Source organism: Ostrea edulis, chromosome 2 (assembly GCF_947568905.1).
Source record: "Ostrea edulis chromosome 2, xbOstEdul1.1, whole genome shotgun sequence".
NCBI classification, from domain to species: Eukaryota; Metazoa; Mollusca; class Bivalvia; order Ostreida; family Ostreidae; genus Ostrea; species Ostrea edulis.
In genome coordinates this window covers 101,463,518-101,491,240 of record NC_079165.1, presented here as the reverse complement: position 1 = coordinate 101,491,240, position 27,723 = coordinate 101,463,518, and the positions used below count along the sequence as shown (strand labels likewise).

General features: G+C 36.1%; 2 protein-coding genes and 1 long non-coding RNA gene across 16 annotated transcripts in view; 2 read left to right on the top strand and 1 right to left on the bottom strand.

The window, feature by feature from the left end:
- Positions 1–547, top strand: part of LOC125682590 (uncharacterized) — a 43,803-nt gene extending 43,256 nt beyond the window's left edge. For all 8 annotated transcript variants that reach the window (XM_056155771.1, XM_056155769.1, XM_056155765.1 and 5 more), the window contains one exon: positions 67–547. In XM_056155771.1, coding sequence (XP_056011746.1) covers positions 67–203 — 137 coding nt within the window. In that variant the 3' untranslated portion in view covers positions 204–547. The remainder of the gene's footprint in view (positions 1–66) is intronic.
- Positions 541–26,267, bottom strand: LOC125682591 (kelch-like protein 5). Of its 7 annotated transcripts, XM_056155774.1 has the most exons (11): positions 24,255–24,364; positions 16,807–23,515; positions 16,446–16,600; positions 12,442–12,770; positions 6,878–7,074; positions 6,503–6,715; positions 5,502–5,691; positions 3,522–3,909; positions 3,185–3,397; positions 2,853–3,024; positions 541–2,615 (listed from the first exon to the last, which is right to left on the bottom strand). In XM_056155774.1, the coding sequence occupies exons 4-11, from the start codon at positions 12,719–12,721 to the stop codon at positions 2,556–2,558; spliced, it is 1,713 nt and encodes a 570-aa protein (XP_056011749.1). In that variant the 5' UTR covers positions 12,722–12,770; positions 16,446–16,600; positions 16,807–23,515; positions 24,255–24,364; the 3' UTR covers positions 541–2,555. The 7 variants fall into 7 exon arrangements, with proteins under 7 accessions (XP_056011749.1, XP_048779208.1, XP_056011747.1 ...); XM_048923251.2 differs by lacking the exon at positions 16,446–16,600 and having other exon boundaries at positions 23,022–23,515; positions 24,255–24,376; XM_056155772.1 differs by lacking the exon at positions 16,446–16,600 and having other exon boundaries at positions 20,045–23,515; positions 24,255–24,366.
- On the top strand, positions 22,527–27,033 carry LOC125682594 (uncharacterized). Its single transcript, XR_007372613.2, has 3 exons — positions 22,527–22,638; positions 22,788–22,873; positions 26,551–27,033. It is a non-coding gene; the product is annotated as an uncharacterized LOC125682594 (long non-coding RNA).
- Positions 27,034–27,723: the final 690 nt, after the last annotated feature.

Here is a 27,723-nt window from a genome sequence, read left to right as displayed (position 1 = left end):
TTTAATTAATAAAATTATATACATGTTTTACTAGAGTAAAATATAATTTATGCATGTAAATTTCAGCTCTTTCTCTTAAACCTGATGACCCACTGGTGCTGAAAAGAAGAGCAGATATCTTCGGCAAACTGGGAAAACGAGACGAAGCCATACTAGACTATAAACGAGCTGTTGAAATCCAAAGTTATTTATCAGGAAACTGACCTGGGAGGGAGATATCAGCCTGTTAAATATCAGCATGGGAGCAGAAACAGTAGAATCCTGAAAGCATGTGCCAAATTATGTTAGCATCATGGATTGACTTGTCGGGTGGGATGTAGTGTGTTAAAATATCAGTTATTCCAGTGCCAATTTCTCAACGGCTCTGTAAACTACAATGAACAAACTTTCACCTGTCGGATATCTTCTAGCCAGACTGCTGAGTGACTGTGATATCAATCTTTTGTGTATATTTATTTATTTTTCTATATTCCTTTTATTTCAACCACATGTGAGGTTGTATTGTGAATGGTTGTCAAGATAAAATAAACTGAATACAGGTTCTTTCTATTAGAAGTTTTATTGTGTTCAAAATTGTTTTTACAAACAATGATTTCTCAATTAAAAAAATAATGAATCAAAATATTTACATAATACACTGGAGATAGTTACAAATGTAAAGTGGGTATCAAAATACGAACATTTACTTTTCTACTAAATAAGATCTGAACCAAAATATCGTAAAAGCACATAATCCAGCACTAAAACAAACATTAATTAGCAAATACATGTACACACTAATAATCTCCTCACTAATCATGGGTACCAGATGCATATTCCATAACAATCCAAACACACTGTAAAAGTGGTCCATCTATAATAAATACATCAGAAATTCAGAATTTATCATCTAATACAATTCTCTTCTGAAGAATTTAACATATATTGATACTACTACCAAAAGAGAACATTTCTAAAATAACATTACCACAAAAATACATGTTCTATGTTGTGCATTTGAATAGTAAAATTACTAAGCACTTGCAACCTGTTCATCAGAATGATGTCAAGTACTTTGGTGGGTTTTTTAAACACAAGATCACTAGCTTAAAATAATAAGAGTAGTTGTTTTTGATGATGTGGTTATCCCATTTTAGATTTAGAAATAAATTAATTGGCATCAAAGTACAATTTAATTAATTTACGAAAGTAATTTACAACAATGGAGTAAACGGGCAAGTGAATTATAACCCTTACTACTGTAAAACATAAAATATAAAAAATTGATGAGTTGTAAGTTTGACAAAATGAATGCATTTACTGACTATAAACAGTGCTGTGTAGGATTACATGGGAAGACACTTTTCGATGTCAGAATGATTGATATGGCGTGAGCAATGTCGGGGAAAATATGTTTAAATATAAAAATTACCATATGATTTTCTATGACATTGGTCCATTTAGACAAACAATTTACAATATGTATAGGACAATGAAAAGGGTATCTGATACACCTGAATTAAATAATAGCATGTTGACTGAAATCGCTGAACACTGGAGGCAAGCGATAAGGCAAAATAAAATAAAGCATTTGGTATTTTTGTCTGACACACACAACAAACAAACCTGTACAAAAATTCAGATCATGTTAACTTCGACATTCAGTTTTAAAGCAAAGCTCATTTGTAATGCCCTCTGCATTTCTGTAATATCCTTCAGGTATGGGTCAATAATTAGATAATGCTGTAATTTATGTGTTTATATTATTTTAAAGATCTTTGCAGTATATCTAAAAAAGCAGGTTACACAGAGAAATTTGTATGTGGTTAACTACATTACAACCAATCAGAAAGCATTTTGCTTTGTGAAATACACCTTACAACCAATCATTAGAGGCTTCGTTTCTTTTTCCAAAGGAAACTTTCATTATAGTTTTAGACAACCAAACAATGAGGCCAGCCGTGCAGTGTTGGGGGGTACAGAGAAGCTTATTGCACAAATTATTTAAACATCTCATAGAGAGTAATACTGAAAAATCATCAAACCTCCACATATATACACCAAAAAACTAGCAAACTACCAATCAAAAAAGCAGAAAAAATGAACTGTACATGAAGAGACAGTCTATGACACATTGGTACACAATAGCACTTCATCTTTGGTAATATACAAATGATTTTCATAATGCACTACTTTCTGAAGTCCAGATTTTTCTCAAAGAAAATATATGGCATTGCATTTTACGATGATTTTTGGTACAAAAGGCATCAATTACCAAATGTAATTATCACAGGTTGTAAAGAGACGGTGTTTAGTTGCATCCCGAAAACTACCAGTCGCATTGAAATTATGATTGGCCCTGCCAATACCTGGCAGACATACAAGCACCATGTTGATATGTGAACTGTGGCTCCATCTAAAGCTGACGATTTGTTCCTCCATAATTAGTCAATCATATGTCAGCCCTTATTTTCAACTGGTCACACAATCATGTCTCGGTCCTGATTTTTGCTCTTGCGGCGGAAGAATCCCGATGGCCACTTCCTCAGAGAGGCAAGTGACCATTTCCTTTTATGTCAACTGTTCGGGACGTGGACCACGCAGGCACCTGCTCGGCCAGTACACAAGGCTGCCATCTGTAATAAACACATTTAATGCCACTTTAAATCTCTTCAAAATTCTCTCTTGCAAATCTTAAAGGTGAACTTTCAATAATTAGCAATAATTAACAAACTCCGTATAACACAAATATTTTACTTAGTTTGTCCATATTTCATATTCAAAATGGGACAGATATTTGAAGTAAATATTGTTGGGATACAAATATTCTGAGGTTAAATTAGTAGGAATACATTTGATCCACTAGGACTAACCTTGGACCACTCATTCAGTACAGGATCAAACGACTCCACATCCTGAAGGTAGTGTTGACCATCATATCCACCGACAGCGAAGACCCTGTCCCCAAGAATACACACACCCACTGCATCCCGGGGAGAACTGATGTTGGCTATCATGGTCCACTGGTCTGTTTTGGGGTCATACCTATCAAAAAGATTCACACAACATGTACTTCAAAAACAATATCTCAGTCACAGCTACATTTTGTATTTTCTAATTCAATATTCTTCAAAATTAAATGGTATTTTGCTATTCTTAAAAAAGAATTAAATAATCAAGAAGCAAATGCATTTACACTAATTACCTTTCAGCACAGTCAAATCTGCAGCAAGATGGATTAGAGGCTGGGGCCTCATGACCCCCAACAGCATACAATAAGCCATTACAGGTGGCTACTCCCACCCCACCACGCCTCTTGGACATCGGACTACAGTGTAACCACTTGTTTGTGTGGGGATCAAAACATTCTACTGTCTTCAAACAGGAGCTGCCATCCCGACCACCCACTGCATACAGTCTACAAAACACATTCCAAGAAATGTTTATGAAACATCAAAATAATTTAAAACACTGACACAATACCACATTTTACATTCTGAAATATCAGCAGAATTGTGGGTGCTTGTTATTAGCCAACATACTTTCCCAGTAGCACAGCTACTCCAACTGTGCTCCTTGATGTTGACATAGGGGCCACAAAGCTCCACTGTCTGGCCTGTGGGTCCCACCGCTCAACCGTGTTCAAGTAAGACCACCCGTCGTGTCCTCCCACCGCATACATTGGTCCCTCCAGTACCCCCACCCCGAGGCCATGTCTGTGTGTGGACATAGGAGGCATCAGGTTCCATGATTTCTTCTTTGGGTCAAAGCATTCTACCGTGTTCAATGTTTTTAGTCCATCTCTTCCTCCTACTATGTACAATTTGTCCTCAATTACAGCGACACCAAACTGAAGGCGGCGTCCACTCATGTTGGCAACCTGGGTCCACGAGTTTGTTCGCAGGTCATATTTTTCTATAGTAGTAGCACCTAAAAATCAAATAGATCTTATTTTTACTGTCCATCAACAAAAATACTTCCTTCACACACCCTTTTCAAGGTAACTGTAAAATTGTTAATTTTCATCGAGTGTTTAATGATATATGTATAGCCATGAATTCAAATCCTCAAGGAACGACAGAAACTGAATTACAATAAAGAACAAGAGGCCACATTGCTCACCTTGAGCTACAACATTTTCCCCCTGTAAAACATTAAATCACAACTCCTCTCCTCTTGTGGCTCCACCTTGCACCCAGAAGTCATAGTGAGGAAAAACATCGAATCTACTCTACATGTTGCATTATCATTTTGAAAAATTGCACAGTTACGGTTCTTTGGAAGATTTTTTTTTTAATAACCCAAAAAAACCTATTGTAGCCTGACCCTGGGGGCCATGGCTTAACCGAAATTGAACCTACCCTAGATGAGGATGCTTGCATAATAATTATTGCATATACATGTAGTATCCTGGGTTCTTGAGAAAATATTTCAGAAATATACAATCCTTATATAAAACATTGAACCCTTCTAGTATATTATGAAATATTATGCCCTAGTGGTTCTTTTCATGATTTTTTAAAGAATTTTCCTATACAATTCTATGATGGAAAAATTTAAACTCCTCTTGCAGCCCCATCCTAGCTTAAGGAGGTATGCTACACCAGAAAACTTTGATATGGATGAAAAGTGGAGGGTATGTACAACAATATTTTGAAATTGAAAACTTTCAACTTTACTTTAATTAGTCAAAAAATGCAGTTTTAGTAGAAAGCGATCTGAAAAAAATTTAAAACCTCTGCTGGACTCGAACCCGCAATCTACAGTTTAGCAGTCGATGTGCTAACCTACTGAGCTACTCAGCTAGGCGATGAAAATGAATAGATAAATTTTGTTGATATTTATATTTTCATCCATGTTTTAAAAGGAAGTTAGCCATTATGACAATGTTGAGTACCTCCTTAATTAATCTGTCAATTATAAAATGAACTTGAATCTACATTTACATGATGATGCATATACATGAACTTGACAAATTGAACTCTCATGGTTTTTGAGAAGAATATTTTTTTTAGAAATTCCTCTGTATATTCTGACAAATTCTGAAACTCTCTTGTGACCCCACCCTGCCTTTGGGACCCATGATTTGTACAAACTTGAAATAAGGAGTTTTCGAACAAGTACCAGTACTTTTTGGTTTAGTGGAGTTTTTTAAAATAAACATTTTAAAGCACCCTATCCAGTTTGTATCTTTGTTTTTAGTTATCTGACTTATCTCCCATTTGCCAAGGCATGGCCCTTCATTTGAACAATCTTGACTCCCCTTTACCTAAAGATGCTCTGATACAATTTCGGTCAAAATTCACCAAGTGATTCTAAGAAAAAAGAAAAGCTTGCTTGAGCTTTCAGCTCAGATAAGATAAAAACTTTTCCACCATGAAACTATGACCCATTAGACATGTTTATTTTTCTCAAACTATGAAAATAACCCAGGGAAAAAATGATTCTACAGTCTTGCTTGGTACATTACTAAAAACAAAGATATGTGTATCGATTGCACGGACTTTTTTGTGTTAGTTTACCTTTGTTACAATCTATCCCACCAACAGCGTACATGATTCCCACCGTGGACTTTCTAGGTTTCGTGCGGGGACTCTGGAAGGAGGACCGTCTCTCTGGTAACAGATGATATTTCAAAGCCTCCATGATCAGGGCCTGGCATTCCTTCTCCTCTTGAAATAATGCATTAGTTTCCACATGATCAGCAATAAACTGCAACAAAACCACAAAATAATCATAAACTACAGCTCTCCTGACAGTACGGCCTTGCTGCAATGTCTTCATAAAGATAATACTCGCAACTAATGGCTTCTGGCATTTCAGAATAAGAATGCTACATTAATTAATCTACAGGGAAATGTCCTATTCTAAAATACAACATAAAAGTCCTTTTCTGATAAATATGCATATAACTGTCTCTTTCAGAGACATTTTATTTCCAGAGAAAATTTGATTTCTGCTGCAACAAGACCATCAATATACAATAGAAAATAACATTATTTTATGCTCCTAACTAAGGTTAGAGGACATATTGTTTTTGTCCTGTCTGTTTGTCCAAAGCTTTAACTTTGTTCATAACTTTTGAATGGTAAGTGATAAGACTCTCTATTTCATATGTGCATTCCTTGTGATTAAACCATTTTTAGTGCCAAAGTTTTTTACCTTGTGACCTTGGATTTTGACCTACTCTTAAAGCTAGCCTACGTAATATCTCCTGAACTATTCAAATTATAGCTTTTTCATATTTTGCATACACAATCCATATGACAAAACCTTTCATTTGATACCATGATCTTTGACCTTGTGACCTTTAAGTTTGACCCAAATTTCAAAATTTTAACCATGTTCTTAAGTTTTGAATGCTGAGTACCAAAAGCATAGTGTTTCACAAACAGATCTTGTTAAAGCTTCATCTCAGGTCAAATCCCTCTCAAGCACAAAAACATCATCCATCAAAAAAATCATATCTACAATTATCAGCAAGCTCAATTTAGTACTAAAGTGTACATAAGTGTAGTAATACCTGTGGGGACATTAAAGGCAGTTTGATATGGGAGAGGAGTTTGGACAAGTACATCTTTCTGTTTGCCAAATCATGCTTAGCCCAGGTAACCAGAGCTTGAAATATCGTTTCTTCATCAGGAACGTTGAGGTCATCACTGGCAAGTAGGTGACAGACTTCCTCCGCCGGTAATAAAAGAAATTCCTGGTTGTGCATTACTTGAACAAAATTATCCTGGAAAAAATAAAAATACACATCTTATTTAAACTCATCACTGCTAGCTGTAAATTGTACTCAATGATATAAAGGAAATTGAAATATCATTATGATATTGCTAAAATCTCATTCATTTTTTTTTAACTGAAAGGACTGCTGATTTAAGTATCAAATTTTTACCATGAGATAGGTATTGGCGACTTTGTACAAATTGGAACATCCCTGAGCATCAGCAAACTGACGAATCCCAATACAGTTTGAAGGGTGGAGCTGCTTCATGAGGAAGCTGCAGCAGGCCTCCACAACTTCAGACAGCTGGAGAAGACAGGCTGTGGACAGCAGGCTCTCCACTGTCTCCTCTTGTAGGGGAATCTTACCTACAAACAATCCCAAGGTCAAGGTAATTAGTAACCGTTACAGAAACTATTACTGGGGGAATTAACTTATAAACAGTCCAGCCAAGGTCAAGAATACAGAAACTATTTACCTATAAACAGTCAAGGCTACAGAAATTATTTACCTATAAACAGGGTCAAGGCTACAGAAATTATTACCTATAAACAGTCAAACCAGGGTCAAGGTTACAGAAACACTATTACCTATAAACAGTCAAGCCAGGGTCAAGGTTACAGAAAATTTTACAGATCAGTCTTATCCTATAAACTGTTCAGGGTAAAGATCTATTAAAGGTCAACTGGGGGATCATACAAAGAATAGTAATCAAGAAACCTATATACCAAAGTCATTTCAAAGATGAAGAACATGTTGTAGGATAGTTAAGAACATCAGACTTTGTGGCTAAAACTTCCAAGGATTAAGAGCATATTCCAATCGCACATCATAGTGACTAGCAGTAAAATGAGTCTCTTGTAATACATGCAGTAGACATTATGTGTCCGACCATCATTGTTTCCCATCATTAGCTACAGTCTCCAGTTCACCCACATACAATCAAACTTGTTTAGATATCCTGATGTATGCTTTGTGTCAGATATTTCACCAAGACGCACTGATTTACAATTACAGCAGTGTATTTGGTTTAACCCTGCTGGTCTGCCCTGTTCATCTTTTACTGAAGGCCTTATGTATATTTATCTTCTGATACTGATTATACCAAGAAGACTCGTGTTATTTTATTCCCAAGTTTTATGGCAGAATCTCAATCTTTAATAGCTTTCAATTCTACTAAGTGTATTTTTATTTCCCCCTTCTTCCAATAGTGTAAACAGCTGCTTACAATTATCCAGCACATTAAAATACCCCACAAGCAGAAAAAACCTGAAGTAAACCATCCTCCAGCACCAGTCACAAGGTTTAAATCTGTGTATGTTTTTAATAAGATTATGCATGTGCAACAAAGAGTAAGATCTCTTAATGCTCATTATTAGATACATGTGTATAATCAAAGAGCATCAAATAATTGTGATCATTGAGGCCTCAAAACAGCACAGTGCAATTACTGTGATAAATTTTCCTGTTTACAAATTACAAAGATCAAAGAATTCAGTACATTTTGCAATCCTGAACTCCAGAGTGATGTGGGTCAGTGTGTGAATGTTCCTCTGTTAATGTAGAACAATGAGATACTTGTGTTACATGATTAAAATAATTCCCAACCGGCATAACAGCAGCATTATCACACACACAGGAGTACCCTCATACAAAGATGAAGGGAGTCTAGGGGATCCTCTTGACTGACATGCCTCCTCTGATAAAACAAAGCTCAATTAACATACAAAACTGCTGAGATCAGGCCCTTAAGAATGTCAACACACTTCAACTACTTAACACTCCCAGCGCTACACACAGGAACTTCCTTATCCACACTCCGGAGTCTTGATCATACTTAAAACTCTATGTTACATATATACAAGTGACCAATGGGCCACAATGCTCACCTGAGTCAACCTGGTCTTGCTTGTTTTTCAAAAGATTTTCACCCTTTTAACTCCCAAGAAAAATTTTGAACCCATACCCCACCTACGCCAAACGGGGTCAAGACTTAACCCAACTTGAATCCACACAACATAGGGATGCCCTATATTGCCTTATATTCATTTATCATGCAAAATTCTATCCCACTATCGGAAAATGCTTGCATATTAGTATTAGTCCTGGCTCTGCTGCTCTTGACACAGATGCTTGCATATTGATGATTGGCCCAGCAACTCTTGAGAATAAGATTTTTATAAGATTTTATTCTTAAGTAAAACTTTCCTGGCTCTGCTGCTCTTGACACAGATGCTTGCATATTGATGATTGGCCCAGCAACTCTTGAGAATAAGATTTTTATAAGATTTTATTCTTAAGTAAAACTTTGATCCCCTAGTGAGGCCCTGGTATAAATTTTAATTTGAACTAGACCTGAAAGTGCTTACAATACATACTAATATAACTAGTCATGGCTCTGCTACTCTAAGACAAGATTTTTAAGTTTAAACTACCGATGTAACCCAAGTGTGGCTTCACCCTACTAAAGGCTGGAATTCCAACAGAAATGAAAGTCAAATGTAAATACAAACAATAAAATGAATTTTTGAAAATACACAAGGGTATGAACAGCATAGCTTCACATCAGCATACTTTTCATGAAGCGCTGAAGCATGCTGCAGTTCATGCCCTCATGTATTTGAAAAATGAAATTTACTCCTTAAACGGATGTATTTAAATGGGTTGTCCTGATTACTTAAGAGAAGAAGTCTGCCAGTCTGATTGTCTGTGCCTTGGAGCCCTCTGTAATCACACCACCATTTACACTACATTATACTGTTTTACAATTTCTTAAAAGATTTATTTCCTTCTCATATACTGCATCTTTTGTAGCATTGTGCATCTTCAATATTTTCATGATCAGATCAATGTGAAAACTTTATTCATAACATATATCAGATCATGTATTTATAATGAATCTTAATGTTAAAACTGTACATGCCCCAAGGAGTCCTTGATTGGTGAATGAACATATCTTTATAAAATCAAGTACTGTAGTAGTATTTCCTCATTGGCATTCATATCTTTCACATATTTCTTAATAGCATTATCACATCCTTCAACTAATAATGGGAAAGATACAAGCTTGTACATCCCATGCACTGTATCAGATTTGAAAGAAAGGAAACTGAGACCTGTTTCTCAGTAACACTGACAATACTGGATAGTCAACCCAGTGACTGCTGTCAATACTAAATAGTGAACCCAGTGAACGCTGACAATACTGAATGGTGAACCTAGTGACTCGATCTGCTGTCAATACTGAATGGTGAACCCAGTGACTCGATCTGCTGTCAATACTGAATGGTGAACCCAGTGAACGCTGACAATACTGAATGGTGAACCCAGTGACTCGATCTGCTGTCAATACTGAATGGTGAACCCAGTGACTGCTGTCAATACTGAATGATGAACCCAGTGAACGCTGACAATACTGAATGGTGAACCCAGTGACTCGATCTGCTGTCAATACTGAATGGTGAACCCAGTGACTGCTGTCAATACTGAATGATGAACACAGTGACTGCTGTCAATACTGAATGGTGAACCCAGTGACTCGATCTGCTGTCAATACTGAATGGTGAACCCAGTGAATGCTGTCAATACTGGATAGTGAACCCAGTGACTGCTGTCAATACTGAATGGTGAACCCACTAACTTTTCTGTCTATGAGTCTGCATCACATTTATTGTGCATAGTTGTTCTTCTTAAGTCCATCATGACATCTCAATTAGCTTAACAATATCAAAGGATGACTTATCACAGAAATGATGAATTCAGATCAGAAACCAGACTGTTTAATGATGTACACATAAATCTATATGGTCATTATTAATGATCAAGATGTTTAGTGGTATACTGTTAACTACAGAGAGACATGTAATCATCCAAACATTCCATTATTGAATGCTATAAATGATTCTCAGGACTCAGGTACTCAAAAATATTAAATCAATTTTTTCTTTAAATATTCTTTATAATCAAGAGAAATCCAAAATTAAGATCATTGATTTTTTAGCTAATACATAATTACATATCTTCTTAATCAATGTGTCTGGCATTTGTTTATTCTGCTTGGAGTACAATTAGGAGAAAATAACATCAAAATCGCATCCTATCTGATTGCTCGGGACTGATGACGACTCCACAGTCTGTTTAATTACAATGACACATACAAACTGAAATGCTGCCATACAAATTTTAGAACTTTTAAATGCTTTGTAGTAAAATCATATATGGTTTACAAGTCTGAATATTACAAAATGATGGTCTTAGTCCTATTTTTCAAGAAAGTTGAGAATTCATGCATTGCTTGCAAAACAGAAGAACATTTAAAGTATGTTAATTAATTAATGCAAGCCATAATTATTTTTAATTTTCTTACAATATTTGTATGTTGCAGCATGCTTTCCACGTATCATAAGACTCGCACTGTCAAAACAGTGAAACCTATCCATTCCAACATGCCGAGAGAGATAAACTGAATGTCAGATTACCCAGGATGTCTGACTTCACCATGTAAATAACATGGAATAAAGATAACTGCAGTAAATGAAAATTGGATCAAAATTCACAGTACACACAAGTTTACTTGTGTCAGTTTAGGAATTACTTGTCACAGAGTTTAATAATTTCCTCATCTTTCATTAATCCTAGATCTAATCTACACAGCCCTTTCCAGACTTATCTCTGTCATATATATACCAAAGCCAACATATCCTTGGTCAGTCTAGAGTCTATTGACTGGACAGAACTCCCTTGGTCAGTCTCGAGTCTATTGACTGGACAGAACTCCTTCGGTCAGTCTCAAGTCTATTGACTGGACAGAACTCCCTTGGTCAGTCTCGAGTCTATTGACTGAACTGAACTCCTTCGGTCAGTTTCGAGTCTATTGACTGGACAGAACTCCCTTGGTCAGTCTCAAGTCTGTTGACTGGACAGAACTCCCTTGGTTAGTCTCGAGTCTATTGACTGGACAGAACTCCCTTGGTCAGTCTCGAGTCTATTGACTGGACAGAACTCCCTTGGTCAGTCTCGAGTCTATTGACTGGACAGAACTCCCTTGGTCAGTCTCGAGTCTATTGACTGGACAGAACTCCCTTGGTTAGTCTCGAGTCTATTGACTGGACAGAACTCCCTTGGTCAGTCTCGAGTCTGTTGACTGGACAGAACTCCCTTGGTTAATCTCGAGTCTATTGACTGGACAAAACTCCCTTGGTCAGTCTCGAGTCTGTTGACTGGACAGAACTCCCTTGGTTAATCTCGAGTCTATTGACTGGACAGAACTCCCTTGGTCAGTCTCGAGTCTGTTGACTGGACAGAACTCCCTTGGTTAATCTTGAGTCTATTGACTGGACAGAACTCCCTTGGTCAGTCTTGAGTCTATTGACTGGACAGAACTCCCTTGGTCAGTCTCAAGTCTGTTGATTGGACTCTAAATCAAGCTGACCTTCACTGACCTTCACTCCCCTTGATCTGTCTAAACCTGTCACCTTTACACTGTCATCAATAGTAATTACTGCCTAACAACGCTCACCCAAAAGAAATTTCCAACTCCATATTGGATCAATAATTGCCCACAATTACGATGAATAAAATATGTAGTGGCTGGATGAACCCACAAGAAATGACATATATAGTAAGAAGTACTTTCAAACACGCAGATAATTAACTATCAACGTGTCAATGAAGCCTGCTGTTGTCAAAAGTTTGTTTTTTGCAATGTTTCAAACAAACACCTGATATATATATACCTGTATAGGCATAGTTGACAATGGCCACCATGGCATCTGGATCTACATCTTTCATCCGGATTTCTTCCATGGATGCTTCTTTCACATCATTCATGAACATTGCTGCAAAATAGTCTGAAGCTGCACTGAGGACAAGTCTGTGAGCAGGAATCCGCTTATTACCCACAACAAGGGTGACATCACACAGCTGCCGCTTCTCCACATACTGCTCCATTTTGCGGATCATCCTTTCTGGATGGTTGTGGGAGTGGAAGAGGTCAGGCGTCATGGACTCCTCCATTCTGGAGTTTGCCTGGTTCTGTGAGGCATAGGTCTGTTGCACAAGGTACCTGCAACACAATTAAATAGAAAATAATCACTCAATAAAGAGGTTGCACAACAAGAACTTATTTATTGAGTTGTAAATTATGGATCTTTACGTCTTTTGAGACAACTCACAGAATTTTTCTTTCAATGCCTTATTATCATGATGCCATGTACGAAAACAGACAGGTGATGGCACACACAGAGCAACTGTTTGAACTATAGCACCATCAAGCATTGCAGTACCAGTGTACATAGGTTATCAAGGGTGCTGACATTATGCAATCCTGACTCCAAGCCTTGAAGTTATAAAACTTTTTTGAGCATGTTTTCATACTCAAACTCAAAACTCCACGCTCTAAACCATACTAATACTCAAAAGCCAAGGTTATAAAACTTTAACAAAATCATTCTTATACTCAAATGGAGTACAAGTTTTATAGCCTTCAAACAACAAGCTAACTTTTGATCTAAGTATCACTTTTTCACTACATGTTTCTTCTATGAAGTGAGACTTCAATCAAAAGTGAGTTGTGGGGAGTCTGATATGTGAAAACATCAAAATAGAAAATTTTAAGTCTCACACAAAAATCCAGATCTGTACGTCAAAATTTGAAAAAATCATATAACTATACATACACTACGTACATTTTTAATTTGGCAAAATGATCTTGACCTAAATTGAATGAGCAATTCAATTTCAAGCCAACTTGTAACCTTAAAACAATTCTAATTATCTAAATATCATACAAGACTTATAAGGGGGAGGGATTGAAATCACAATAAAAATCTAACAAACCTCTCTTGTCTGAGTGCCGTAACTACAAAGAGGGATCCATTCGGTGTACATCCATTTAATCTCAAGAAACACAAATACTACACATTTAATTAATTTTTACCACTGCCAAAATTTCCTGGCAAGAATTGAACAGTCTAGTGTATTAAGAAAATAAGGATTTGGCAACTCAATGCAATGAAAAGCACAATATCTGCCACAACAAAGTACATTTAATTGACATTTATTAGATTCAGTGATCAAATTTCATTATTGGACATCATTATCTCGAAATACATATTTGGAAACTGCATTGTACAAAAATCAATAGCATGATTTACAGTGAGAGTGCTGATAAGTGAATTATGAAGTTCACTAAGCAGGCATACCATCTAATTTAATTTTCCCTCGATGATTGTCAAACTTTCTATTTCACCTAGGGTCATTATTTTCCTTGCTGGCAAAGGAATATATTTCTTGATTTTCTCTACAACCACATAATGTATAACTCATCTGGGAAAACTTTATTCCGCTCTGCGCACATGCATTGAGTTCTGGGTCCCTTGAGAAAGTTTTCCCAGACTATATGATGACAAATGCATGTGAAGTAACATACAAAATATATATACTGGGTCTATTCTGAAGGCTGTAACTTATTGTACATAGCACTGATCAAACAATGTCCACGTCTTTGTAGCAATCCATTCTTTTTTAATGCATGACATTGGGAAAATAACAAAAGTTTCTAAAGTATGGATAAAATTTAAATTGAGAAACGTAAAGTTATTAACTACCAAGTTAAAAATAATTCTTTAAAACATACCTCAGATGAACTATATTTAACTACATTGTAAAATGGTGCTCAATCCTCTGATGAAAACAGCTCTATTGACACATATATATATCTACGTACATGTGTGTGATGTGCATATGCATGATTACATTTGAAGGGGCTTGACAAAATCTTCAAATATATATACATACATGATGTAAATCTTAAGAACCCTTCTAAATGCCACAAGAGGTCAAAACCTTATTGTACTGTAAAGTACTTCATTAGCTGAGCACTTCACAACATTTCTACAAAATGGCCCATTACTAGTAAATGTTAACAAGGGACTGTAAAAGTGCCAAGCTTTTTTTCTTCTATTACAATTAGAAAACTGAATAAATTTTATTTCCTGTGGTCAAAAATTTTACAGAGGTTTTAAATAACTGAGACTGAGTGAAATACAGAATATTAAATGAATTATTTCCTGGTACATATGTATTATATTTATTCATTTGTTTTACTGATAATTTTTGTTATTACTCGTTTAGGGGTATCAATCACCACAAATTTTGACAGATGCATGGTACTTAGAGCTGAAGCACGGGCCATATCCAAAAGACCTGTCAAAGAAAGAGGCAATACCTATATTAATGACTTGGGTTCAATATGACCACCATGATCACAAATCGAACTTGTGTATCCCCAGATGCAAAGTTAGTGTCGTCAGGCTCGCCACTAAGCTACTGGTGCAAATCTTGGCTGTAAATTAGTGACTTAGTGTACCAAGTCAAGTTGTCCATTTTACCATACATTTGTATATATGTATGTATATATAGCAATGAATTATTTTTTGATTTTTCTCCCTTTTCATTATTTATGTTCTGAAACCACTGAAGAAATGTATGTGTAGTGGTGAGTAGATTTATAGTACCATTACATATGTAAAACATATGATATATATACAAGTAAAATCAGTTCTAGAAAAGCTAAATACATTTCAAAGATAACAGGGATTTGTTTTTAACTTTTGATTTAATAGCAAGCCATTTATATTGGGAAATATAGCGGTATTTGGTTGAAATTGGGAAAATACTTATAATTCCTTTACAATATTTCAAAAGCAAATCTAGCTGATTTTATTTACCGATTTAAGTAAATATCAATTTCCTGTTTTAGGTGGTAAAGAAAAATGGAAATGTTCCATTAAAGCCATGTCCCAGGCACAGTCCAAGTAAAATTTCATCAAAGTAAATAGACATCAGTCTCCAGTTTAAGTGGTGACCGGCAAATCATCAGAACTTAATTCATCAACACTTTGAATACTTTCGTTTTCTTTATCCTTCTCTAAAATCAAAGAAAGACACTTACACAATAAAATTTTGTAACTGTCATGACAGTGTTAAATTCAGACCCTGTCTCCTTGATTTTCCACCTGTTCATTTGTCAGGATGGTCAAGGAACATGCAGGTTCCTCATTGGAAGACTCAGGGCTCGAAATTAAAATAAGTCCGTCAGTCTTAAAAGTTAAAAGTTTGGCGGACTGACCAACATTTGTTTTAGTCAGTTCAATGGGACTGGCCAATTTTCTAAAACTTCATTTTGGAAAACATACTTATGGAATCTTAAACACACATTTGGCATTTCTCTGTAGATATCAAATGAACCAAAATTTATGTTAATCTCACAGAAGTGTTACAATATTGTCTAAGGTATATCAGTTAAATTCCATTATTTTATTTTAATAACATGAACGAAATATGTTTAATTATTTCTGAAAAACTCTGGACTGGTAAATTTTTCTGCGGACTGGTTGAAATTATACCCCATCAGTCCGGCTGGACTAGTGACATAAAAAGTTAGTTTCAAGCCCCGAGATTGAAATATGTTGATGGAGAAACCATCTATAGAGCAAGCACAGCTACATGTATATGAGCGGATCCAGAAATTTTCCCCAAGGAAGTAGGTTCCAACCCAATGCATAAGAAGGATGCATGAAAACAAAGGTTTGTTTTATTTGGTTTTCTAATTACAATTTGCATCAGAAAATCCACATGCACCAATCTGCCGATCCACATAATGAGCATGTTACTAATCCAATGATTCACCAGTCTCTATGAATCAGAGACTATCAAACACAATAATTTGTCAACATACCCACTGTAGGTCCAAATTCAATTTACCAGTCAAGCTGTTAAATGAACCGTGATTCATCGAGGAAGACGTAGTAGGTGAAATTTGATCTAAATGTTTATCAGTCATATAAATCGTGTCACACACGAAAACAATTACAATAACAGGAAAATATTTTCCTACAATGAAAAAAAGAAAAATCTTAATACCTTAATAACTTCACGAGTGGAGATTTAATGTTGTTACAATAACATGAAAATATATTCCTAAAATGAAAAAAGCAAAATTTTTATATCTTAATAACTTCATGAGTGGATCGAGATTTAATGTTGTTACTTAAATACCATACGTACATCACAGTGAATATCTCATCTGATTCTCATACCTGTCCTACTCCAATAACACTGCTTCTCACTTCTCCACCAGAACACATCACATGGTACACTTCTGTCTTCCATTAACGTCCATTTCAAATTCAGTCTTTATATTTACATTTTTGTTGCATCAAGATCAACTTTCCCTCTTAAAATTCATAACAACTCAGCCACTTGAAAAGGGGGAAAGTTACTATTAAAATAACACAGTGATTACACATCCAACAATACCTTGATTCAATACTATTTGTAAATAATATTCTGTAATGATTTCAAAAGCCCATCAATGGCTTCCTGTCAGTAAGTTTTAAAGAATCAAACAATGCCTGCATGCAATACCAACCCCAGCAAAACATTTCTGTTTTCATTATTTATTTCCTTAAAAACGATTGTTTAAAATCTTGATCTATCAAGGTATTACATTAAAAGTGAATCATTGACACATGCATATTTCCCCTGAGGTCCATTCTCTCTCTCTCTGGTTTGTTAAATGCGATACATTGCAGAAAAAAAAGGCCTAACCTGGTTAGTTAAATGGGACATGAAGGTTGAAAACATTGCAGGAAAAATTTACATAACCCACTAACAAATGTTATGCATATTTCTGCAATGTTTAACAAACCATAGAAAGAAATCTCACAATTCAAATATTCACACTTCCAATGTGTTTGCCTTTGATATGTTTACAAATTGTAATGGTAGCCATTTCCTCATGAATGCACTGTAGCTGTGAATAATGCGCGTATGAATCTTGATAGATATCAGTGGTGTACCTAGGTTTGAAATATTTGTAAGCAGGGGGTCTGGGGGGGGGTGGGGGGGCGCGGCAGCACCCCAGAATCTGAGGACATTTTTCGTAATATGTAAGAAAATATTTGTAAGCACTTGCTTACAGTGCTACAGTATAGCTACGCCCCTGGATATAGTATGTATATATGTTAATTTAAAAACTGGAAATTCTGACAAAACTGAAATGCCTAAAATATAAAGATAAAAAATAAGTTGAATTTTTTAAAAGACATAAGGGTATGAACTGCGATGCTTGATGCCAGCGTACTTTTCACAAAGAGCTAGCATGCTTCATGAAGTATGCCAGCGTGAAGCGTTGCAATTCATATACCCTCATGTCTTTTCAAAAATGTTCATGATATCACAAATGAATTATCATCCGTTCCTGAAGTGACGTCATCCTTTTCCCTGTTTGATCCAATCATATGCAGATACACAGATCGAGAGGACAGCAATCATGTGGAACCCACCCATTTTCAACTTTGGTTCCTAAACAAGACTTTTACACCCAAAAACTTCATAAAGGAACTGAGGTTGAAATGTGACTCTACTTGATGTGTTACAAGAATGACTCACAAATGATCCATATCTAATGAAGAGAAATTTGAACAGGCCTTTCAAAAAAAATCATGAATACAAATATTATACTGCAACAGTACTGTTTTCTGTGTAAAAACTGAATATGTAGAACAAACTTAGGAAAATATTCATCTCTGGTTTTCATCAGTGAATTCTTCCTTTCCCTTTCATTATGTGCAGGACTGTCTTTAAAATTTCAGAAAAGGGGGGGGGGGGGTATTGAGGCAAGGGGTTTGGTCAATGTCTGATCAGGCATGCCCACAGCAAAGCCCTGGGGAAGGTCTCAATGGACGAAAGTCCCTGTGTGGAGGGATGTTCATGGATCCATTATAAAAGAAAATCAGTTAATTTACTGTTGTCTTAAATACTAAGTGCTTGACTATAAAATAAATGTTTCTGATCATCTGATGCAAACTTCCAGTTTAAATACCAATAAAAATATTTTATCCACAACTTATCTAATACTAAACACACTAAATCCTTTGTGCAGACAATAAACATATGTGGCAACCTTAAAGATTGAAATAAAATGCAGTTTTCCAATATTAATCAATATTATTTAAAAGTAGTTAACAAAAAAGAACCCATTAACTCCTTCCAATTTCCATCACTTAAGACCAGTGCCAGGGTGAAACTGCTTTTGGCAATTTTTGACTGTGCACAAAACATTTCCAGGTAATATGTGTATCTTTGGGCTGCATCCCAATAATTATTTGTTTTTCACCAATCTCAAAGTTGCAGTTTGCGATCTCACTCAAATTATAACCAGACTGTTAAAAATTCCTTCCAATGCTCTGGTTCAAGCATACCTATGTCAAATGTTTTATTATAAATAAAAGAACTGTCCTGTCACTCCCATTAAAGTTACACTGAATATCAGACTTATTCCAAATGCCAAAAAAAAAAAAACACAAAAAAAACCATTTTTCCAATTTTAAGAGCAAGACTTATAAATTGAAAATATATAATGTAAACTGCCAGGTGGAAAAATTGATAAACAGTCAAGAATTGAATAAATATACAGGAAAATATTATGGTAACTTGTTTTGTTATTCTTGTACATATCATCTGGATGGAAAAGACTGTAAACAGTAAACTCAATTCTCCCAATTTATATATATATAAAAAAAAAAAGATAAGAATGACTTTCCAATTTAAAAGAGACCTTGCCCCATACCAGATTGCTGTGACAACCCCACCCAATGTTAATACAACAGTTACATATTCAAATATGGGACAATTTTTCACTTTCTTCTCTTTCCTACTTCCATTGATTTGCATGTTGTGTGGATCATAGAAAGCTCAAAGGAAGACTAGTGTCCCACACTAATCTAGTTGTCGGATCACTCTTTCAATGAAGTATAGTAATCAATATAAATTGATTAGTATTTTCATTTTGTTGTGTGTAAAAAGAGGGGTGCAGTGGCATCCAACCCACTCAACCTAGCCCCTTCTGATGGTCCATGCCCATGTTGCCATTGTGCATTGATCTAAATTTCTTTGACAAATACTATGCATGATTTTGATTGGAATATATACAGAACATTTTATTGCCAATTAGACAAAAGGATTGCATACATTAGTTCCCAAACTTTGATAATCCTCTCCTTTAAATAACATATACTACCACATCAGTACATGTCATACAATGTATTAGTGACAACTAGGCCTATTGATGACTAAATAATTGATTTTGAAACAAAAAGGAAAATGATTTGAACAGTATGGGGGAAAGACCTTTAAAAAGCGTGTGATTACAAGTATCTTATCGAAACGCTGTACCCAGAGAAAATGACTGAAGACGGCAAAGGGCAATGTTGTCAAATAATCGCGCGTCGGAGGTGCCTTTGTTTACAATGTAAAACTTCAAGAGACACGTACCTTTTGTTTTCGCTAGGACTACGAACAAGTGTCGCTGTGGCGGGAAAATTATCTGGGACCCCCGGGAACGGGAGGCTGTCCTCGTCTGCCTCCCTCATGTTACACTCAAGCGATACTTTGTAAACACACCTGGGGCTAGACAGAGAACGTGAGGTCATCATCAAACCATGTGACCTCGTGTCCATTGGAGTGAAGCGACGGTGGCTTAGTGTCAAACGTGGAGTAATGTGCCGAGAGGCGAGGTGCAAATTGACACATTTTATTGATTTTCCCCCACGAGGTCGTGGATCTAATTAATGCGTTCCAACATCCAGTAAATGATATCGGATGCACAGAATATCCCTAAAAGTTGTAGATTCTCAAAAAATAGGGCCTAGATTGGGAATTTAAGCGGAGTGGGATTAGGCCTAGATATGTGAAGAAAAACCTTTAATACAAACTGTGAAATGACAAATCATAGCAAAATTATTAAATAGGTCTGGCTAGATCGACACTGCTTGCATTGTTAAAGTACATACCTCCGTGTTGATGAAGAAGTTGGGTGTGCATAATAGACATTAAATTATGACTAATATTATGAATATGACATGGGTTTTAGTCTCAGTGGTGCCCTATTTTTTATTTAATTTTTTTTCTTCTTGTTGTTTTTATTGATTTCTAATACAAACAGGAGTATTTCGGCCTAGAAATTGTCCGCCTTGTCTCTCATGTACTGATAAGGAACATGTTTGTTTTTATTGTGTTGTTGAGAAAACAAAGGGAGCACACAGAAACTTGTATTATCAGTAACTTCCGTTGTTTATATTGCCTCCATAATACTGACTAACAAACCAGAATTTACTGCAGTTTTAATGCTAAAATTTCAAAGGTCACTAGTTTTTGTGTCACAGTTAACATCGGTTATTATTCACAATGGAACGACAGAGGTTTATCACTAACAAAGTATATTATTATCTTTTTTTCATATTTAATACCTTCAGCTAGCAGATTCGTTATAAAAACCGCTGGAAGGAGACTTTTTTTAAAAATTATTATTTGTACAGTAAAAATAAAACCTAGGAATGGATCACGTAGATATACTTGCCCTCGATTAGAATTATTCTAAGAAATCTGAGAAAACAGCTGTGTTCTATGAAGATTATAGATAAATCAGAAAAAGCACAAGAGATGACTAATTTACGGTAAAGGTTTAGAATTATCTCTTTTACTTACTGTAGTAGAGCGATCCCACTGAGCGAAACCTCTATAAACACGACCCATTTTGACTACCTGGAGGCATTGGGGCTACTTGAAATTGTAGATAATGATTTGTAGCGTGAGAAAATAAGATGCAGTAAACTGTGGTCCGATAGGAGGCCCCATTCCCAAAGTAACACCATCCACCTACCCACCCACCCACCCCCTGATGTGTAATTTACCTAAATGCAAAACTGTGGCATGATAAATGAAAGAAAAGAACAACCACGTCAATACATGTACATGTATACGCTTCAAAGGACGTATTTCCCCCCAATCACTTTGCTACCACCCAGTTCTTTGTTCTCTGGAAAATATTGGGACAGATCAGGGAAAAAATGTTAGAATTTTTCTTATCCAAAATTTTTAAGACAGGGGTGGAAAAATACAGCGATATATGGCCTCAGTCGTGCGTATTTTTTTTTTCGCCGTAAATTGCAGGTTTTTATAAGGGGCGGATCTGTACCTAGTTCTCTGGTCTGTCCCAATATTTCCCAGAGAGCTACAGATCTACAACTACCCCGATAAAAGCGTGTGTAACTATATGAAATATCTTGTAATCATACAAAGAAAAAATGAAAACAAACCAGTAATTACATGACCAAAAAGCGACTTAACGGTCCTCTGTGAATGTTGACTATCTTTTCAGACTTTTCACCTGGAGGTCAGCTCTCCACAAATCTATATGTCTAAGTACAGTGCACTACATTGTACTTATTAACGACCCTCTTGCGAAATCCTCTTTAATTTTTTTCCCGAGCTGCAAGAAACAGACATTTAAGAGCTTTCCCAAGAAAGCGTCACTATATAAAAGTAACATGCTCTTACGTTAATTACTAACCTGACATGCAACCGTTCAAGGTCACCTTAATGCATGTTTTGGTCTCCGGGCCACATCCAGCCTTCCAACTTGTAGCTTAACTTTACATGCATTTTTCTCTATTCTACCGAAACAGTGTGTTTTTTATGTTACAGTTTTTTGTGTTCATTTGTAACTAAGCAGTAAGCCAGCAACAACACACTCATCAAACACTCTTAAACACGACTGCTGCCAATTCATATATAGAGCAGACTCTTTAGAAGAAATGTTGTGAGTTGTCTCCCTTGAAAATACCACAATACATTATGTTTGCTCGTCAGTAGTTTCAACTCGGACGTTTGTGTTCTGGAAGTCAAAAACTCTCTTTTATTTCATTTCACAATTATCAAATTGTGAAAATTTGGCAAAGTTTTCCATAGATATAGATTGTCGACCTTGAACCGAAAAGTAATTTTCAGTGTTAGATACAAGGAATCGAAAAATCAAACCTGTAGTGTATTCAATAAAGATAAGGATTTGGGAGTGTGATTCAGAGTTCGTGAGTCATAGCAACAGGGAGTGATACTTAAAAACAAATTCATCAGAAATTCTAGAATCTCAGTCTCTGCAAGATTTCGTAAATAATTCTTTAATATTAATAATTCACCATATTTGTCCCAAATTACTCCAGCAAATGTTTCTTTCCAGAGATTTAAATCCAATACCAAGCTGCAGGGAAAAAGAAGAAAAAAAACCAACCCTGTGCACACATTACGCATTTGAACGCGATAACAGTGAGTTTTGTAAATTATTCGTTCCTGAGACTGTGAATTAATGCTAGAAACTCTACTCGTTCCTTTCAGTGTGAGGGGGTGGCATAATTAAAAATATGATTTATGGACGGCACCCATTATAGACAGGGACACTTTACGCTATACTCACCATGCCTTTCTGTGGGCGCCTTTCCGGGGGACGGTAGAAAAGTTCATCCGGTTGTACAGGGGCACGTTGACCGATCCTATGGGGTCCTCCCAGTTCTGTTTCCGGGTGTCACTCATTTTCCCCGGGGAACACACATTCAGAGGATATTTAATATGAGAAGCGTCTTTAGTCATTTTGTAAAACTTACTTCATATGTCAGAACGGAGAACACAAAGAAACACATCACATCCACACGGTCAATATCGGTTTATAGTGCGAGTTGTTTGTAGTCATCATCCACAGATGAGAAAAGATAACATGAAATGTCTGACCCAGTGCATGAGATGCCAGAACCAGCAGCACACTGACAAACTAGATTTATTATATAGCATAAGAACGGGTCTTTATCATCACCGCGCGAAATGGAGAGGATTACTCCCTCTCCAGGGGCGAGCTCTTGATCCCTCCTCAAAACAAACCTCACTCCTGAATGGTTTATCCGTTTTCGCGTGTACCTTTCAACATGAATAGATTGATAAGTACACAAACATATGAAGTGCGTTTGAAGAAAAAGTCAATGATTCAAAATAAAGCATTGGAATTGAAGCTTACGCCACGGGATTTTAGTCATCAATAGAAAATAAATAGGATGCTTTAACTTAATTAATATAGCATGTGAAAAATAATGCGAATATGCGACTGTGGCCCGAGAAACGTTGCATATCACGTAATAAAGCATGATCAATATATGGATTTCATATACTTTTCTTGATATCATGCAGATTGGGTAACAGACTCGATAAGACTACAAAATTATTCATCAGAATTTAGTTTTTCGATACTTAAATCAATTCAACGTAATTTCATTACATCAACTAATGGAAATGCTGTCACCACGGAACGTATTCAAAGCCCATAAATTTCTCACTGCACCAATGACCCCCTCTCCCCACATACCTATACATCCGCAACTCAAAGGCCTCACGCTCTTGATCAAACCCGAGAGCAGCGCTAATTAGAATAATTGAGAATACTTAATTAACAATCACACGGCAGTAATAGCTACTGCAGCTGGATCATTAACCATAAAACACCGTACTTCAGCATCATTAAGTCAATTATTTACTGGTTTAACAAGTTAGCTCGCCAGCTTTGAATCCCATTTATGTCATGTACTTCCAAACAACTTCACTCCCATAGCAAGAGAAATGTTCGAACACCATTTTGATAAAAACATTTGCAAGAAAACCTGACCTGCTCAGCTACACGAAATTCCTTGATCGGAGGACTATGTACGCCTTGTGTATTGGAGGGAATGAAATATTGTTCGCAGGCCGTGGTTACAGATAAGGCCGAGTGGAGCCATCTGTGCCTTGGAACCAGTGATTCGAGAGATACATACATCACTCACGGTCGTGTTTACTTTATTACCCAACTATGATTAAAAGTTCTTATCAGACAAGAAAATTTCATGAATACCTAGTGGTTTTTTTAATAAACACGAAAACTTCACACACATGGAGCTAGGAAACAAAGCATTTTCTTATTAAGATGACATTTTTTTCATTTCTATTATCATTGTTATAATTTTTGTTGCTGCTGAGAAGAATATGACACAAACTTGAACACATCAGTATTTAAATCAAAGGATTTTCTGAAAGTTGATATAATTCAATTATAAAGAATAGGGATGCTTTTGACAAGCGATGAAGCTGAGGTTGACGTGGGTTTTTTTTATAGATGGGGTGTCAAATCGAATAGAATTAGTAACCTGTTACTCGGCCATCTTTCCGAATACCCGCGCACTCTCTTGGGACAACATTATATTGATCAAATCTGATCTAATGCTCTTCCATGAATGTAATTTTAATGATATGCAATCCAAATTGTAAACATGGATCCCTTGGCGTTGTCTAGATCCTTATTACTGCTGTCTGGATCTCTTATTGCCGATGACTAGATTCTTATTGCTGCCGTTTGGATCCTTGTGGCTATCCTCTGGATCCATATCACCACTGTCTGGATCGTTAGTGCTACCGTTTGGATGGTTGCTGCCGTTGTATTGATTCCTTATTGCTGTTGTCTGGATCGTTATTGTTGCTGTCTGGATCCATATTGCTACTGTCTGGATCTTTATTGCTGCTGTCTGGATCATTATGCCTTATGGATATGCTCTGGATCCATATTGCCACTATCTGGTTCGTTAGTGCTACAGTCTGGATAGTTGCTACCGTTGTATTGATTCCTTATTGCTGCAATCTGGATCTCTTATTGCTGCTGTCTGGATCTTTATTGCTGCTGTCTGGATCCATATTGCTGCTGATCATTGAGACTAGATATCATCGTACACCTGGGGACACGTTAGCAAAATGACCGTCCATATTCCACCTTACGTCTGAACATATATCATTCTTAAATTACAGCAGCGAATCTAACGGATTTATAAATCAAAGTTAAGTAGTACGGGGAACAGATTGAGGGGACATTCCTTCAAAGATTTCGGAAATATTGAATTAGAATTTCCAGAGTTCATTATTTCTCTCTCTCTCTCTCTCTCTCTCTCTCTCTCTCTCTCGCTCTCTCTCTCTCTCTCTCTCTCTCTCTCATTCAAGGCGTGAGAATTCCATTCTGCTATTATTCTCCAATATCGGTTGATGCTCGATAGTGATGCAAGGCAGGTAACTCTAGTACTAGCATCTTAGAATGGAAAAACTACAAATTATGAATTTCTAGAAAGATATTTCTTCCTTAGAACAGGGAAACACTTCCTAAATACGTTTTGTAAACAAGATTTATCTCTTTAGTACGAGATATCATTCAGTTCATGTAGCGGCTGAACAATGAGAATTTCTATCAACTCACCTCAGAATCGATACAATTTGTGTATTATCCGGGTACTGCATTTCCAATGCGTTCCACTCGTTCAGCTGCACCTCGTTCTGCTAGAGCTACATTATAAATGGTTAAAAACGAATTGTAGGCCACGGAGAATACCAGTGCAACATTCGTTGACCCGATGAACAGAAAGTATTAACTTCCTTGTTGATACTAGTCACGATATAAATCACTTTTTAAAAAAATTTACTGGGAGGATGACATGATATCATATCTACTTAACAATGGTTTCCTTTCTCTAATTTCCTGGAGAACCACTACGTCGGATATACACAATGTATCAAATGACTCGAGTAAGCAAAAACAAATAAAATTCTTGATTAACAGTGAAATTAACAGTTTATATTTCCTCCACATAACGCTGTTGTTGATGTTTCTGATCTTTGTATACAAGATTGAAAACTCCAAGTCCGTCCCCCAAATGACTCCTGTACAGCGCTTATTTGTTGTATATGTAAAACATACTGCAGTGACGTCTTTTAATACATATATTGTCAGTATAATGCTTGTCTGTGGTATGTAGAGTATGCTAATTTAAATGTATTGCTCAGACAGTGCACGGTTTTAAAAATTTCGTATGCATATAATTTTAGAACATGAAATTTATTTCTTCTGTAAGAAATCATATCACAAGGGATTTTCAAAACTATTGTAGGTGCATTTGAGCACTGTCTTGTAAACAAACCAGATATAAGTAAGTAATGTTGATTGAAATTGCATCCTCTCTCTCTCTCTCTCTCTCTCTCTCTCTCTCTCTCTCCATTGCTTGGAATGACATCCTGTATTAAAACTATTAGTTTTCAAGATTACGGGTTAAAGTCAAGTTTACTGTTATGGAATTTTAAAATTTCTTGTGTAAAATATTGGAGCTACATCATGGTGCTATTCTTGTTTTCATATGAATTGTGAAAGTTCGAGGTCACTGGAAGGGAAACATGTTGTGTAAGCAGGAGCGGATCCAGGAAATCCAAACTGAAGTAAATGAAGTGTTTGGCATGCATATACCATTTAGAAACCTAAACAAAGTTCTGGTCGTGAACTACTCCATTGCTCAATATCTTACTCACTGTACATTATCACCGTGGACCATCGTGACCACGGTGAAAAGATTCAGTAACGCAGGGTTTCTAATATGTAACCCCCCCCCCCCACACACACACACACACCACCACCACCACCCACCCCTGTAATCTTTGATCTGCCTCTGAATTTGATACATCGATTATGTTTGATTTATTTATATGTTGCATTTCTTATGTTTTCATCATTGAATAAATGTTACAAAATTCTTGCTTTTCTATGCTCGTGGTTTGGAAGTTGGAGTATGGTTCCGTGAAAATTGTAGTACAGCTAAGCTCCTAGAAGTTATTGTATGTTGGGTTTCTGTCTGATTTAAAGTATGGCTAAGATTAAAGAAAAAAAATATCGCACCTTGACATCCTCTTAAAGATGTACCTGCACATCATACATGTGCCAACAATTCATCTTATTTGTAGCAATTATTCATATCTTATAATGGGAGGGAAACTTATAGTATCATGCGCTGCGAAAAGAAAAATAGATTCATTCCTTAAATCAGAATATAATATGTGACAGAAAAACTTAAAATTGCGAATTTACTGGATGATATTAATCAATATGACAATTTTTTATATTTTTTCACCTTAGTAACGCTACATCTTCCATCTTTTCACCCTGCGTTATTTCCATTTTCAAGCAGTTTGTCAAAATAAAGACTATTATGAATCCCAATTTAGTAAGAAATTGAATGTCTTTTTATATTCTTGTGACACATTATCATGGTTCTTTCTCAAATTGTTTCAAACCT